A 16104-nucleotide genomic window follows, 5' to 3' on the forward strand; every position below is an offset into this window, starting at 1 on the left:
CTCCTCCAGCCCCTTCCTTCCTCTCCTTCCCCCAGTCTCCAAGTCCTGTCACTGCCTCCCTCAGCTGCCACCTCTCACCTGTAGTTGCTCGCTTGCTCTTTCTACCCATCCTCTCTCTAACTTTCCACCAGGATGATTCCCAGCCAAGCTTAGATCATGCACTCATGTTAGTGGGCTCCTCTGAGAGAAGATATATTTCCTCTTTCTTCTGTCTTCTTTCTGTGGGCTGTCACCTGCACAATGACCTGGATCCAAATGGACAGTGAATGCCAAGGATACCTGTCCTCCCCGATAGCTTGTGTCCCCCCTTTATTTCTAGTAGGTTTTTTTTTGAGGGGGGGGTCATAGGCTTGGGAGTTGTCCCTAAGCTCTTCAGCTCAAGGCTACTGCTCTACCCTTGAGCCAAGCCCCATTTCCCATTTTCTAAAGGTTAATTAGAGATAAGAGTCTCAGGTCCTTTTATACCCAGGTTGGCTTTGAATTTTGATCCTCAGATCTCAGCCTCCTGAGTAGCTAGGATTACAGGCGTGAGTCACCATGTCCAGCTTAATTTTATTTTTGTGGTGCTGAGGATCCAACCTGGGCCTTCCCACATGCTAGACCCATCTTCTATAAAATATAAAAAAAGACAGATTGAATGGGTCAGGCACTGGTGGCTCACACCTGTAATCCTAACTTTCAGAAGGCTGAGATCTGAGGGTCACATTTTTGAAGCTATCCCAGGTAGGAAAGTCTAGAAGACTCTTCTCTCCAATTTACTACCAGAAAACTGGAAGTGGAACTGTAGCTCAAAGTGGTCGTATGCTAGCCTTGAGCAAGACAGCTCAGGAATAGCATCCAAGCCCTGAGTTCAAGCCCCAAGCCCTGAAAAACAAACAAACAAACTACTGACTGTTAATCCCTTTCTCTCTCCCCACCCCTCAAAGTAGTTGTATAAAGGGATTTCAATTCCACAAGTCAGGTTATGCATCTTGACCAGTGCCACCTTTTCCATTGTTCCCTCCCATTTTTCCCCATCCCATCTCTACCCTCAAGCTACATAGTCCAATTTTTATATAATGTGCAATGAATATAATGAGTGCATTTGCTCATCCTTTCTCCCCACTATTCCCACTGCCACCCCATTACTGCCATCTGACATGTAAACATAACCCCCCTGTATATCACCCATTTGCCCCCCACCCCAACATGTTTCAGCTTCCTGTATTCATTTTTGAAAATGAACCTCTTTATCTTTGCTTTCTGCAAGGGAAAGTTTTCTATGTGTATTGCTTTTAACTTCTTTGGTAATTCTACTTAAAACTCACCTCCTGTGTTTTTTATTCTTGTTGTGGTTGGTGGTGGGCTTGAACTTGCAGACTGGACGCTGTCCCTGAGCTCTTTTGTTCAAGACTAGTGATCTACCATTTTGAGCCACACTGCCACTTCCTTTTTTTTTGTTCTCCTTCTTCTTCCAGTGTGTTTACTTGTAGATTTATAGGCACATTCTAGTTACTACAAATGGGGGAACCATGCAACCTGTGTTTCTTGGGGTCTGGCTTACTTCGCTTCGTGTTATTTTTTTTCCGAGTCTTTCCATTTCCTTACAAACAGTATGATATTGTTTTTTCTGATGGATGAATACAATTCCATACATACCACAGGTCTCTAGGCACTCACACAGAGTGAGACTAAAGGAGAATATTCTTGGGAAATGATCACATAGGTTGCAAGAGCTATGAGTATCTGAACATAAAAAGAAATATCAAAATGAGCTCTGGGAAGTGGAAATGAGGGAGTTTTTTGCTGATTTTTTTGTCTTCATTTCCTTTTGTCTTGTTTGTTCATTTATCTACCTTTGGGAGAGTAAGGGGATGCACAGAAATAGGGGTGACAAAATGTGAACAAATGCATCAGTGATACTCACTTGAGCCCATGTTGAAAATCAACTATACAACTGTGGGTGAGCACAGGAAGGAAAAAACTGGGAGAGCAAGAAAAGGGGGGGCATTGTTCAAAAAGAAATGTGCTTTGTGGCTGACTTATGTAACTGTAGCCCCTCCTTTATAATAACAATAAATAATATTTTTTAAAAATACCCTCACCCCCAAGAAGCCTCTTCAGGTACAGTGGATTCAAGTGCTAAGCCCCTCCACTTGCCCCTGAGGACACCTGAGGGTGACATGCCCTTTAGGAAGTTGGTTTACTGGTGGCCTAGTATTAGTGAACCTCTGTGATTTGGTGTGCCTCTTCTTCAGTGTGCCTCCTAAGCTCCTAAATAGAACTGGGGTAGAAGGTCATGCGATGCCTCTTAAGGAGAACTACAAATTCCCTTACAGTATCTCTGAGTTTCTCTGACTCAATGACTGGCCCCATCTGATAGGTGTTTTCTTGAGGTTTGGGAGAAGGGGATGGAGAGTGGTGAATCCAAGGACATAATGTCTGATCTGCTCTCAGAGATTGGGAAGAGCCAAACCTCCCTTCCGCTCAAGGTCGATGGCCATTTTTCTTAGAGGCCCATGGCAGGTAGTTGAGTTCACGGATGCCGAGCTGGCTGGTAACTGGCGCTGTGCGGTGCAGAAGGAGGTGGGGAAATGAAGAAGATCTGTGCCCTTCTGTCCCTGCCCCCACATAGATGAGGAGCCAAGGGGACCTTAGGAAGCTTTGGCTTCTAGCTAGGCTAGGACAGAGGATGGAACCTATGTGTAGCACCTCGGGATCCAGGGGATGGCCACCCTAGAGCAGACTGGAACCTGATCACAGCATCTGAGGACCAGGTCCTCCATTTTCCAACATGGCAGATCCTTGCTGGCCGTCTGCTTCCTAGGGGAGTCATGGCTTAAATGAGTAATTACCCCTTAGCACCTCTCACACACCAGGTGTCTCTATTCTAGATGGAGATGTAAGCAAATCAGACATGCCCCCCCTCCCTCCATGAGCTTATGCTGGAAGAGAAAGGGGACCTGAGATGGCCTGGGGGTATAGTCACTCTAGGGTCACCTGGCTGGCATACCTTTTCAGGCTGGGGGTGGTGACGGAAACTCTATTTAGTGGTACCTAGGGCAGCCAGGCCAGAAATACTCTTCTACCTTGACAGTGCATGGAGGAGCTGGATCTGGCTTAGCACTCGCTGGGTCCATGACACATTGCCAACCTGTCTGTAAGGGCTTAGACCTTCTACCTTCAGATCCCCTTTTGCTCTTCCTACAATGATCATAATTGCTCTCCAAAGGGACCAGAAGGTCCAGTCAACCTCAGCTGTCTGTCAAGTTCATGACTTGGAACACCCACCTGCATGCAGCCAGACTCACCTGGTCTGTTCCCTTTTTACAAGGACCTGGATGGATGGGTGGGGGCAGAGCTCTGTGCAGATGGGAATCCAACATTCAAGGTCCCTTCAGCCTATCTTAGCAACAAAATGGGTGCCCTTTCCACCCAAGCATTCACTCATGAGAAGCAAAATGGAGCCATCCCAACACCCACAATCAAGTGCTTTGGACATACCCCAAAACACACACAGATGTTGGTATAAGATTCCACACAGATTCGAACACCTTTCTCCTCCTGCCACCCCCTCTCCCCACTTCTGTGCCCCGCGGCTCCAGGTATGCAGCTTGCACTCAGTGCTCTTTCACTCAAGGCTAAAACTCCATTGTTTTGAGTCATAGCACAACTTCCAGTTTTCTGGTGGTTAGTTAGAGGTAAGAGTCTTATGGATTTTCCTACCTGGATGGCTTTGAACATCGATCCTCGGATCTCAGTCTTGCGAATAACCAGAATTATAGGCATGGGCCACCAGCATACAGCTTAAGAACACAGACAAAGCAGCAACTCACCTACCAATGTGATGGCAACTGTGTGTATGTGTGTGTTAGGGAATGAAGCAAAGAGGAGAATTGGTCCTTAAAAGCCTGACAGAATCATACAAGGAAACCAGAGATCAGAGAGTGAATAAAAACTGTTGACAGCCACACAGCCATGTGGTAGTTGAGCCAGGCCTGATTCCTTTTGCTTTCCTACTTTATCCAGAGCCTCCCTCACCTTGGCAAGCCCAGAGAGAAATACTTCTATTGCCTGTGACATGCACTTGGGCTCTCCCATGCACCACAGCAGAAAGTCACTGGGAGGCTTTAGAGAAGATTTTAGATATGCCTTGGTTATTCAGCTGACCATGTGACTGGCTTTATTTGTCCCCAGGATGGGGACACTTCCTTCATCAAACCTCTCTTGTTCCTGCAGATGTAAAGCTTGCCCAAATAAGGCAGCTGGAGACAGAGGAAAGTAGGGGAGAAATGAAGTGGGATTCCACTCTTCCTCGGAAGTGTGTGCCCTACAACCCTCTGAAGGCAGCAAGGAACACAATACCTAGGAAACCAGTGCAGGGAACACTGGCACAAAGCCACAGCCTGTGGGCACAGACTGGGTGGGCTGGGTGATACTGGCACTCAGAGAGACGCTGTTGACACCATCTCATTGGCTTGCAATCAGTCTGGAGGTAACTTCTGAGGGCTGAGGTGTGTGTCACCAATTGGGAAGAAAGAGCCGGAAGCAACTGTCTCCTACCTCCTCCCCCACCTCCAGGTTCAGTGTTCAGAAACTTAGACATCCTGAAAACATTCCTCCTTGCCTTCTGGTCTCCTCTTTCCCAAGTTACAGCAGAGAGACACTTCTAACCCAAGCCCTTCAACAAGCTGCATAGTGCATTCATTCATTTATTCTTTCAAGAGCTATTTGTTGGGGGCCTATGATGTCCTAGGTATTAGGACTCAGTGGAGGAGACACAGCTGCCCTACTGAACCATAGTAGTAGGGTATCACCTTAGAAGTAGACCATGACTGTGTACAGCAAGCTCTGGGAGGCTGTCTTATGACCAGGTTCGATCATGTGATTGGTATCCAGGTCTTTGCTGTTCAAAGACTCCAGTACAGTTCACAAATGACACATAATGGAGATTCCATGTTTTCTAAGTGAGGAAGGTAAGACTGAGTCTTATGGGAAGTTGAGAGTGAATGGAACAGAACCACTGTGTCCTGTTCTTCAACTTAGTTCCCATGCCACATGGACTCCCATCCCCACCCCTTACCCTCATGTTTTCCAGAGTCCCCACCCCTCGGGGATTGATAGGCTAGAAGAAAGACACACAAAAAAAGGAAGGCATGCTATAGAAAACAATAGAGTCCTGTGACATGTTATAAACTAAGCCATTCAGAGTAAGTGATAAGCGATTGATCGGTTTGAGGATAATGTCTTCAGATGAGCCTTGCTCTTCCTGTCTCATTTTGGACCTAGATTAGTGACAGGCAGGAAACAGTCCCTGAGCATTGGAGGGAAGCCGAGGTAGCCAGTGTGGCTTAAATCATGGATACGTCACAGAGTGAAGTCATCCACAAACATTTTAGACAGGAGTGCATATTGTTCTTTTACTTTTTGCTAAGCCATGCTTGGCTTTAGCAAAATAAATCCAGCTCCTACATGCTGCAAGCTTGAGCAACACCTCTACTTTCTCAAGGTAACTAGAGAAGGGGAGCTTCTCCCTGTAATGCCTTAAGAGGTACATAGTCAAAAGCCTGAATGAAAAGGAACGAAAAGGTTGGGCGTCTGACTCATGATTACAAGAGAATCAGCCTCTTTGAACAAAGAACCTGGCAGAGGGGCCATTTTACAATTTGTAGCAATCCATGTATAATTGATGCACATGTAGCAGGCAAAGTGTAAAACCAGATACCCTGCAGGAATCTAATGGAAGAAATTAAATCCACTGAGCAGACTAAAATACCTCTGATTGGTCAACATCTTATGTTCCCCTACTCTCCCGGAGAAAGATCAAAACAGCTCCTAGCCCCATGGGAAGACATTGCAGTGCATAGATAGACCAGTATCCTCTGTGTCACTTTTAATGCATGTATATTCTGACTGTGCTAGCAGCAGGCCAATGAGAAAGATGACTTGCTTTTAAAGGGAATTCCTGAAGTACATTTATTCACCCCCTGAGCACTGACTTATTAAGCAAGAGTTGGCTAACCTGGAGTGAGCCCAGAGATGAATGAAAATGACAAATGAATTGGGAAACAGGAGGTGTGAAGAAAGGGGAAAGGAATGATGACAGGGGATCAAGTCTGTTTGTTTCTCGTTGCTATTGTAACCACCAGGAAATGCACTTAAACTTCACCAAAAAAGGCTTCAGTGAAGTGTCTTTTCTATGTTCTGACTGTAAGTAGAAAATAATTTCTCTAGTGGAGATCTGTGATCCTTTCCAGAATGATTTAGGTGACTTGATTCTGTAATTAATGGACATGAGTATTTTGGTCATTTTTTTACTCTGAGCATTCTTCATGTTTCTACTCTATAAACACCTATACTTTCTATCCTCATAAAACTATGTTGTATCAGGGGATTTTATGTAGGGTCTCCCTACATTTTTGTTTGTTTGTTTGTTTGTTGGTCTCCCTATATTTTACAAATTTTCCCTTGAAAGCGCCAGCACCCACTTGACTTCTCTGAAGTTGGGCTTGCTGAATGACCACTGGGGTGAAATGACTGAGAGCACACAGAAGCAGATAATGGGGTTCTCAAGGCATTTTCTGGGCCATGCAACAGTCATAGGTCACTAACCAACTCCCCCATCACCAAAAGTAAAAGAAATATGGCTCCTGAGATGTAAGGGCCCCCTAAAGAAGGAAGGTGGTCATAAAGCTTGGCTTCAGCCCAGAGCAGAGGAAGGAGTGACACACAACTCACTTGGGTAGAAGCAATCATTCATCTTCCTCCCAGTGTGGGCTGGAATTCCCAGAGCCAAGGGAAGCATTGCCTGGTGTCTGTCTATACTAAGTCACCAGCTGATGCCATCATGCCCCACTTAGGTTAGGCACCCACTTCTGCGTCTGGCCTTGCACCCCATGACACTGATACCTTCACTAGATGGCAAGCAAGACAAAAGGGCTGAGCAGAGGAGAAAACACAGGTCAATCCCTTCCCAGATCCACCAGCTGGCAGGAGAAGTCATGGGATAAGCTTATGGTGAAATCACACCCCCTCAGTCTTAAGAAAGAGCACAGATTCTGAAAGTTAGGCCAGTTGGCCCTTAGATTCTATCATACTTCTTATCTTTTCTGGAGCTTGGTCTTTCCTTGCTTCTCTCTCTGTCTATCTCTCTGTCTCTCTCTCTCTCTGCCTCTCTGTCTCTGTCTCTCTTTCTATTTTAATTTCCCTTTTGTTTTTTAAACTAATTTTATGTGTGTGTGTGTGCATTCATGCACGCGCATGTATACACACACACACACACACACACACACACACACACACACATGCACCTATCCTAGGGCTTGAACTCAGAGACTGGGTGCTGCCCCTGAGCTTTTTTGCTCAATGTTTAGTGCTCTGCCACTTGAGCTGCCACTCCATTTCTGGGATTTCGCTGCTTCATTGGAGATAAGACTTTTATGGACTTTCCTGCTTGAGCTGGCTTTGAATCATGAGCCTCAGATCTCAGCCTAATTAAATAGTTGTACATAGGTTTCAAATTAAATAAGTGAGTTTTATGCATTCAATGCATTATGATTAATGTACCTCTTCTGTTTTTTTTTCTTTTTCTTTTTTGGTCGGTTGTGAGACTTGAACTCTGGGCCTGGGCATTGTCCCTGAGCCCTTCAGCTCAAAACTACTGCCCTACTTCTTGAGCCACAGTGCCAATTTCCTTCTTCTTCTTTTCTTATATTTAAAATGAAGGTGAAGTTGCAGATGTTTGGATATAAGATCAATGATTTTCCTGTACTACTACTTTTAATAAGAAAACTGAGGGGAAAAAAATTCTATCTCACACATAAAAATGCTAAGATGCCTAAGGATATCTAACAATAACAAGGAGACTAACCTGAAAACAAAATAGTAAGTAGTGTTTTCTGTATCAAAACCACCATTTAATATAAAGCTGTGGTGCTTACGATTGCCATAAGACAAATCAGTAGAGATTATAAATATGCCCCAGTGTGGCCAGAGGAAAGGGTTTCTGCTTTGATTAAGCAAGGACTTGCTTCTCAGTGTTTTCTACCAAAGGTGAGCATCTTTTAATCTCATCTTCGTCCGCAGTACTTCAAAAAAAAATCTCTGACACAATCTCCAAAACCAGAAAGAAAAAGAAAAACCCACTCTCCCGAAGTGTGTAATTTTCTTTTTTATTTTACAGGAACTTATAGTTAGAACTTTAACACTTTGAGTTTCAGAGGAGACTGAATTGAAAAAAAAATTGGAACCCTTTTCATTTCTTTATATTTTCATGGTTTCTGGCTTCTACTACTCTGACTACAATTTCCATGATAGTGAGTAAGAGATCTGAGAGGCAAAGAGCTCTGTGTTATGAAACTCTTATTACACTGATATTTTAGACAGCTTTCCATTTCAGGGCTGTTAGGTGTAAAGTAAAAACAATGAAATTCACAGTTTTAGGTATATGGTTCTATGAGTTTAACCAGCCTGGTTCCAATATTGGGGTCAGGACCAAGTTACTAATTAATGGTGGCCAAAAAAGGAAAACAAACAAACAAACCTCAGTTATGATTGGGCAGCTGTCCCTACCAGGGACTAACTCCCCTTTCTGCCCTAATGATCTTACAAAGACTCTATTTGGAAGAAAACCCCTGAATACAGGGGGCTGACTTGGTGAGCATCCACCTAAACATTCCAAAACATCACTCAGTGTTGACAAGTGGGGGACGAGGTAAGGGGCAGCAATAGCTGTCAACGGAGAGGGTCAGAGACTTCAACATGAAGAACACTTTTCACATTGGGAAAGTTTCTGAAACAATAAGATTACACTCAATGAAAAGAGATGTTTTAAACCTCCAGGATATAAAAACAAAAGCCATATAATGAGTGACTGTTGTCCTTAATGTACTATGTTATCTCTCGTCTCTTTTTCTGTCCCTTGGACATCTCATATTGTTACACTATTTCACCTTGTTATCTGATATTATATATATGCATTTTGATTATTTGAAAAAGGTAGGGAAGGGGGGAAAACAAGATGAGGGGTGGGGGTGGGGGGAGGGAAATGGGAACCAAGTAAGGGTATCAATGTTTGTGAAGTAATGCACCTTCTATCTGGTGAATATAATGTAATCCTTCTATTAATTACAATAGAATATATGGAAAAATAAAACAAGTATCATATAAAAAGAGATGTTTTATATTTTAAATCTACTTTATTTAACAGAAAGAAAAGAAGGAAGCAGAGAGAGCAAAGAATGAAGAAAAGACACTGATACTGGATACCAACTAGGTTTGTATCACAAGAGGAATCTGTTGGCACAAAATTGATATCAGTTCCTGAGGAAAATGTATGATATAATGGTCTCAGGGTCATGACAGAATAGTATGCATGAAAACATCACAAAGGGCTGGGAGTGTAGTCTAGTGATAGAGTGTTTGCTTAGCAAGCACAAAGCCCTGGGTTCAATTCCTTGTACCACATACTCAGAAAAGAAAGCCACAAGTAGTGCTTTGGCTCAAGTGGCAGAGAACTAGTCCTGAGAAAAAGGTGTCTAAGCACAGTGCCCCAGCCCTGAGTTCAAGTCCCAGGACTGGTAAAAAAAAAATTAAAAAGACATTCATCATTGTTGTCGTTCTGTAGGTGATCCACGGAGTCAGGAGAGCAGGAACAGATAACAACAGGCCAGTAAGACATCCCCAGCTCCAACAAGAAAACAGAGGCAATGGGTCTGCAGCTAGAGCTGAGGAGATCACCAAGGGGCAGGAACCACAGTGGACTTTATAATCTCCTGCTGGAGGAGGTGGTGGTGTATTTGATGGTGGAGGTGCTGCCCCCAGAGGAGCTCAGGCCACCCCCAAGGCCTCTGCCACTGCTGGAACTGAAGCCCCCTCCGAGGTTGTGGCCACTGCTGTAGGAGTAGCCGCCACTTCCGCCTAGGGCTAAGCCACTGCTGACACCACCCGAGCTGCCATAGCCACTGGAGATGGTGGACTGCGTCACGGCTGTGGGAAGGGGCGAGGACACGGCACACACAGTCAGCTCCCCGTGCCTGGCCGAGCCAGGTCACAAGGGCCAAGACAGGACACACAAGTGCATACTTACAGATGTTGACTGGCCCCACACCTTCACCACTCAGCCTGGAAGAAGAACAGAGGATGAGACCCAGGGAGCTGTCACCTCACCCCCATGGGAACATGCAATCTAGGTGCGCAAGCAACCAGCTTCCACAGGGCGCTATCAGAGAGTCACGGGGTCTTAGTCAGGATCCCCAAACCTGGTACTCTGGGCCTGACACGTTGGGGACATCTCAGAATTGGGGGCCTCATGGCACCCACCTGCACTCCTCGCCCTCCAGCAGCTTCCTGTAGGTGGCGATCTCCACGTCCAGGGCCAGCTTGACATTCATGAGGTCCTGGTACTCCTTCAGCAGCCTGGCCATGTCCTGCTTGGCCTTCTGCAGGGCGTCCTCCAGCCCTTCCAGCTTGCTCCGGGCATCCTTGAGGGCCAGCTCGCCTCTCTGCTCGGCATCGGCGATGGCTGCCTGCAGGCTGGCACACTGGCAGGGGCAAACCGGGGAGGTCTACTTACCTTGGGGTCCTTGGGGATGGGCAGATTCAGATTCTCATTCCCAGTAGAGCCCAAGGACCTGATTTAACAGTGACGTCTGGGTGCTTCTGCTCACAGTACCTGCTTCTTGACGTGGTCGATCTCCGACCTGAGCCTCTGGATCATGCGGTTGATCTCAGCAATCTCCTGCCTGGTGTTGCGCAGGTCATCTCCGTGTCTGCCGGCTGTGACCTGCAGCTCCTCGTACTGCACGGCCATCCAAAGAGAAAAGTCAGTGAGTGTGCACACGCAAGTGAGAACTTCTACTGCTGGATCAGGCCTGAAATATATTGACCTGAGAATTTCTGTTGAAGAACTTTTATGATCAGTGAGGGAAAGCTGATGTCACATGACCATGTGAGTCGATAAAGAAGCCACAAAGCAGTTCAACCAAAAGACCACAGACAGCAGTGTTCTCTAGGGACACGCAGTGTCTGAAGAGCATTCTGAGAGACAGAATTGAGGGTGAATCTCAAAGCAAAGATATGTAAGTCCTCATCTACAGTAGTTTTCCTCTTCCTTTGAGTAACTTTGATTCCTAGCCAGAGATATGAACCCCATACAAAGTGAATTCTAACAGAGCAGGGAACATTTGTAGGATAAGATCCTGGCTTCCTATCATTGGACCATGCAAAATGAGCTCAGAGCCTTGGGGGTGGGCTCAGGAAATCCCTGCTCACCTTGGTCTGGTACCAGGACTCAGCATCAGCTCGGCTCCTCTGAGCAATCTCCTCATACCGGGCTTTGACTTCCTCAATGATGCTCCTCAGGTCCAGGTTACGGTTGTTGTCCATAGAGAGGATCACAGAAGTGTCTGAGATGTGAGTCTGCATCTGGGCCAGCTCCTGCAGAACGTGAGGGACCAAGGTCAACTTGGCTTATGAAGAAACAAAGCTTCCCAGCTCCCAGCTCTTCCCACTTTGCAGAGACTTGTCTGAGTCATGGTAGGGAGGTGGAAACCCTTACTGTTGTAAAGATGGATGTGAGGAAGGTGACCTCATTTCTCAGTCCCTCTGCACTGGTTTGCAGTTCAACCTTCTTCATGGAGGCAGCATCCACATCCTAGAGGAAGACCCTATTACGTGAAGCCAGCTGAGCCCTCCTGCCCAGACCCCGGCCCCAGGTCTCTTCCTCTCAGGCAGCCTTCCTCTCATGTGGGCCAGAGACACAGAACAGGACTCTTCTTCAGCCAGCTTACCTTCTTCAATGTCACAAATTCATTTTCTGCCCTTGTATGCCTGTGGATTTCATCTTCATACCTAAGAGGAGGATAGAGAGCATTTGTTTTCATCTACCTCTGTGAACAGCCTGTGATTCTACCTTCCAGAAATGGAAACAAACACATGTATCCCTCTTAAAAAATAGATAGCTCTTTTATTGTAATATATAGAGGGGTTACAGTTACATTCACCAGATAGTCGGTACATTACTTCTCTCACATTCATACCCCTTCTCCTGTTTTTGTCCCCATTTCCCTCTCCCCACTGCCAATCACCTTGTTTCCCACCCCCCTTCCCTTTCCTAGTTCCAATAATCAAATAAATGTATATACAATATACCAGGTAACAAACTCAGATACAGTAACAATATGAGATTAACCAAAGGGCAACAAAAGAGAAGAGAAATAACACAGTACATTAAGAACAACCATCACACAAGGTAAAGCTTTGTTTCCATATCCTGGAGATATTTAAGTAGTTTTTCTGAGGACTCTCAATTCCATCTAGTAGTATAATGCACTTCTCCATGCCCCATTCAGCCTCTCAGTTTCCTTTTTTTCACTGTCACATAGATACATATGAATATTATAATTGCATTATCTCACCCTCTCTTTGCCTACCCACCTCTTCTTTACATCTTCTCCTCTGAGACTTCAAGCTCTAGCTACCTAGTATTTATTTTGTCAGACCACAGGTTAGTAGTTCAAAGGAGTTACAGCACTGGAATTCTCCCTTGCATATACCACACTCTAGTTAGTATATTTATTGACAGGTATGTATATATTTACGAATTAGATGTAACTTGTACATAGAGAAAACATGCATCCTTTATCTCTCTGGGTTTGCTCTTACTTCATTTAACGTAGATTTCTCCATTTGCATCCATTCATTTGCCAATGACAGACATAATTCTTCCCGATATATTGGTAAAATTTTGTGATAGCCATTGATCAATTGATCAACAGCTATGACAGCTGTTGTCTATCTGTCTATGTCTCCTAGATATACCGTAACATTCACGATTCTTGCTCCACAGAGGCTCATAAACTTCCAGAGCTCTCTGGGAGTGATGCTAAAATTTCTCCACTTTATTTCATGTGCATGTTTAATGAAGATTGCCCTCACCGCTTGACCTAAACACCCTTTGTCCTGAGATACAAAATTGAATAAATACCCCATTTTTTTTCTGTTTAACTCACTTGTTCTTGTAGTCCTCCACCATGTCCTGCATGCCCCTCAGCTCTGTGTCCAGGCGGCCTCGCTCCCCAGTGATGGAGTCCAGCTGCCTCCTGAGGTTGTTGATGTACTGCTCGAACAAAGGCTCCAGGTTCTGCCTCACCGTCTTAGTGCCCTGCTCCTGCAGCAGGGCCCATTTGGTGTCCAGGACCTTGTTCTGCTGCTCCAGGAACCGCACCTACATTTGAGACAAGATGGTTGCTTGTGAAGACCCAGATTTGAGAAGAAAGTAATAGCTCGCATGTTCTGAGCCACTGTGGGCTTCTTCCTATTTGTAGCTTCTGACTTCATACAGAGGGTCAGGCTTTCAATGTTTCTTTTACTGCCAGGCACAATGTTTAAATCTAGCTTTAACTTAGTAACTACTGACAAATATACAAGTGTTCTTCAGAGGGATAAAATCTCAATTAGGAAGGATGCCAGTGTTGCCAAAGAACTATGTTCAATTTCATATTCAGTGTTAGTAGCTACAATGAATTAGCATTTCCACAAATAAGACCATTTGTTTCATTTTTCTAATGCAGCTATAAAAGCTTCACTTGCCTGTTAAATAACCTTTCTATTTCCACTCTGCCACTGGAATTTCCACTGCCAGTATCACCAGCATCCCTCTGTAATTACTTGCATCCCAAGGAGAGGAGAAGACTATAGCTACTACTGGGTCTCTGCCTCCATTGGACTTGGGGCTGTCAAGAATGAGGGTCCCCTACAGCGGGAACAAGAGCCATGGAGGACATAGTACAATGTTGAATGTTAGCTTTTCCTATGTTCTTGTCACCAGGGCCCCATCCAGCACCCCTGTGAGGAGGTGGTCTGAGGTCTTCTCTTGGCCTAGCCTACCCTCCCAGGACACTTGTGTCTGTAGCCAGGACTCTGGATGCCATGTCCAGGACTCAGCTTCCTCTCACCTTGTCGATGAAGGAGGCAAACTTGTTGTTGAGGGTCTTGATCTGCTCACGCTCCTCAGTCCTCACTCTCTGGATGGTGGGGTCGATTTCCAGGTTCAGAGGAGTCAGAAGGCTCTGGTTGATAGTGACTTCTTGGATGCCCCCAGGGGGACACACGGGGAAGCCTGAGCCCCTAAAAACTCCACCAAGGCCAGTTCTGTGATTGAGCCCCAAATGAAACCCACTGCTGGTTGCATCTCCAAAGGCAAATCGATCTCTAACTCTGCTACTATTACTGCTTCCAGTGCCACAGCTGTCCCCTACCACAGAGATCCTTGTGGAGCTGCCCAGGCCACAGAGGCTCCTGCTGCCAAAGCCAGAGCCTGTGCCCACTGCCCCGATGCCACTGGAGCGGCCCACAGAGCGGCTCAGCCCAGGGATCCTAGCTGAGCCAGAGCTCAAGCCCCTGAGGCTGCTGCTTTGGCTCTTAAGGTTGATTTGTCTAGACATGGATCCTGGAGATTGAAAGGCGAGGGAATGCAGAGACTACAAGAAGAAGAACCGTGAGTGTGTTGTCCTCTGGACAACTGATTATATGGAGTGCAGATATGCCAGGCTGTGTTCTGAGCTTGCAGAGAGGAGCTGAGCGCTACAGATAATCAGATTACATATGGATTAATATAAAAGTTATGAAATTTTGAGATTTCATCTGTGACCTACTTTGTTGAGAGATCCTTCTCCTTCCCCTAGCTTTGAATCCACATCACAAGACTATTCCTGATGCTCTGTAACAAGTCGTTGTCCTAACAAAGCTTTTCCCTGTCTGTCTTAAACATATTTGGTGTCCTCTCTACAAAGTTGTCTTTTCTGCCTCAGATTCAGGAGAAATCATAAGTATACGGATTGCGCATGTCTCCACAGATGGCTTAACTTTCCTGCAACAATTACACATGTTCCATGAAACTTTGTTTGCCTTTTATGTAACATGTAAGTCAAGTAGAATAAACTTAGTGAACCATCGGTATGTGTCATTCAGCTTAAACCACCAGGAGTTCTTGGCTACCCTTCTCGCTCCATACTTCTTCCTTTGTCTTTTATCAGCTCTAAACTATGTGAAAAGAAAGTCTCAGAGAGCATATGATTTCCACAGCAAGGGATTCTGAATAGTGTCTAAGTTATAAAAACCAATAAATGTATCCAAGTCACAATTTGCACTTCAAATTCTTATCATTCTTCTACCTCAACCTGCAAATAAGCAATATGTGTTTGCTAGTTTTATATTTTATTTGTCTACGTCAAGATCCAAGTAAGTTCTATGCATGTACTATTGGAGCATCACATCTTTTTATTTATTTTATCATTTTAATTGTCTTTATAAAGTTGATACACAGTGGACATCCTATCTTTTTAAACATTAAACAATTGGCATCTCTCTGTATTTCTGTCTGTGTGATGCATTTGTCCAAGACTCCATGCTAATTTTCCTCAGGAGCCTTTGGGCTTTTCTACCTGTGTGTTTGTGGTGGCCACTTAACATGCTGCTGCCAACTTCATATTTCCTGCCAGTTTTTACAATGACAATTAGAATTTTACCAGTGTTTTATGATATATTTAAGCCCTATCAGCATAGGTACAGTAGATTATCTATGTCCTATTGAATACTTTTATTAATACATACACTGATATATTAAATATATTTATGAAATATATAAAATACTTATATATTAACTATATTGGTCTTTTGAATAATTATAACCTTTTTGTTCCACACTGCTATTTTCAATTATGCATTTACAAATAAGCCACAGTTTATTTGAAAAATGTATTGCATTTTTCCCCACAGTACCTCTTTAAGGAAAATAAAATAGACGCTCATGGCCATTTTGCATTACCCAGTTCTTATGAATATAGGCAAGAAATATGAGTAGTTCTTAGCATATCTTCTGAATGACACCAGATGGCTATGTTGCTCTGGGTTTCCTAAAATCTCTGTGATATGCCTGTGTGTACGTACATGTACCCATGTGTGCATTCATAGGTATGGTATGTGTATGTATTGGAGAGAGAGGAGAGATAATGTAAGAAAAGTGTGGGGATGTTGTTGGGCAGAGGAAATGCTCTCTTGTAGAAAGTTATACCAGTAAATAAATGTTATTCATATTTGTGTGTATCCGAGTTCTCTGTTTTATGT

The 16104-nt window shown here is 44.5% G+C and overlaps 1 protein-coding gene across 1 annotated transcript; it reads right to left on the reverse strand.

Moving 5' to 3' along the window:
- Window positions 1-9742: 9742 nt before the first annotated feature.
- LOC150066878 (keratin, type II cytoskeletal 6A-like) lies at window positions 9743-14423 on the reverse strand. Its single transcript, XM_090353346.1, has 9 exons — window positions 13935-14423; window positions 12990-13204; window positions 11769-11829; window positions 11537-11632; window positions 11251-11415; window positions 10652-10777; window positions 10300-10520; window positions 10067-10101; window positions 9743-9966 (listed from the first exon to the last, which is right to left on the reverse strand). The coding sequence occupies exons 1-9, from the start codon at window positions 14421-14423 to the stop codon at window positions 9743-9745; spliced, it is 1632 nt and encodes a 543-aa protein (XP_090209472.1).
- Between the last annotated feature and the right edge of the window lie 1681 nt (window positions 14424-16104).

This window comes from Megascapheus bottae, chromosome 2 (assembly GCF_031878675.1).
Source record: "Megascapheus bottae isolate mThoBot1 chromosome 2, mThoBot2.hap1, whole genome shotgun sequence".
NCBI classification, from domain to species: Eukaryota; Metazoa; Chordata; class Mammalia; order Rodentia; family Geomyidae; genus Megascapheus; species Megascapheus bottae.

Bases quoted from the DNA above. Each gene is read 5' to 3' on its own strand.
- LOC150066878 (XM_090353346.1), bottom strand. From the start codon at position 14,423: ATGTCTAGACAAATCAACCTTAAGAGCCAAAGCAGCAGCCTCAGGGGC. The intron at 13,205-13,934 runs GTGAGAGGAAGC...TCTCAAATGTAG, and splicing joins TTGCCTCCTTCATCGACAAG to GTGCGGTTCCTGGAGCAGCA. The intron at 9,967-10,066 runs GTAAGTATGCAC...CCCTTCCCACAG, and splicing joins TGTGGGGCCAGTCAACATCT to CCGTGACGCAGTCCACCATC.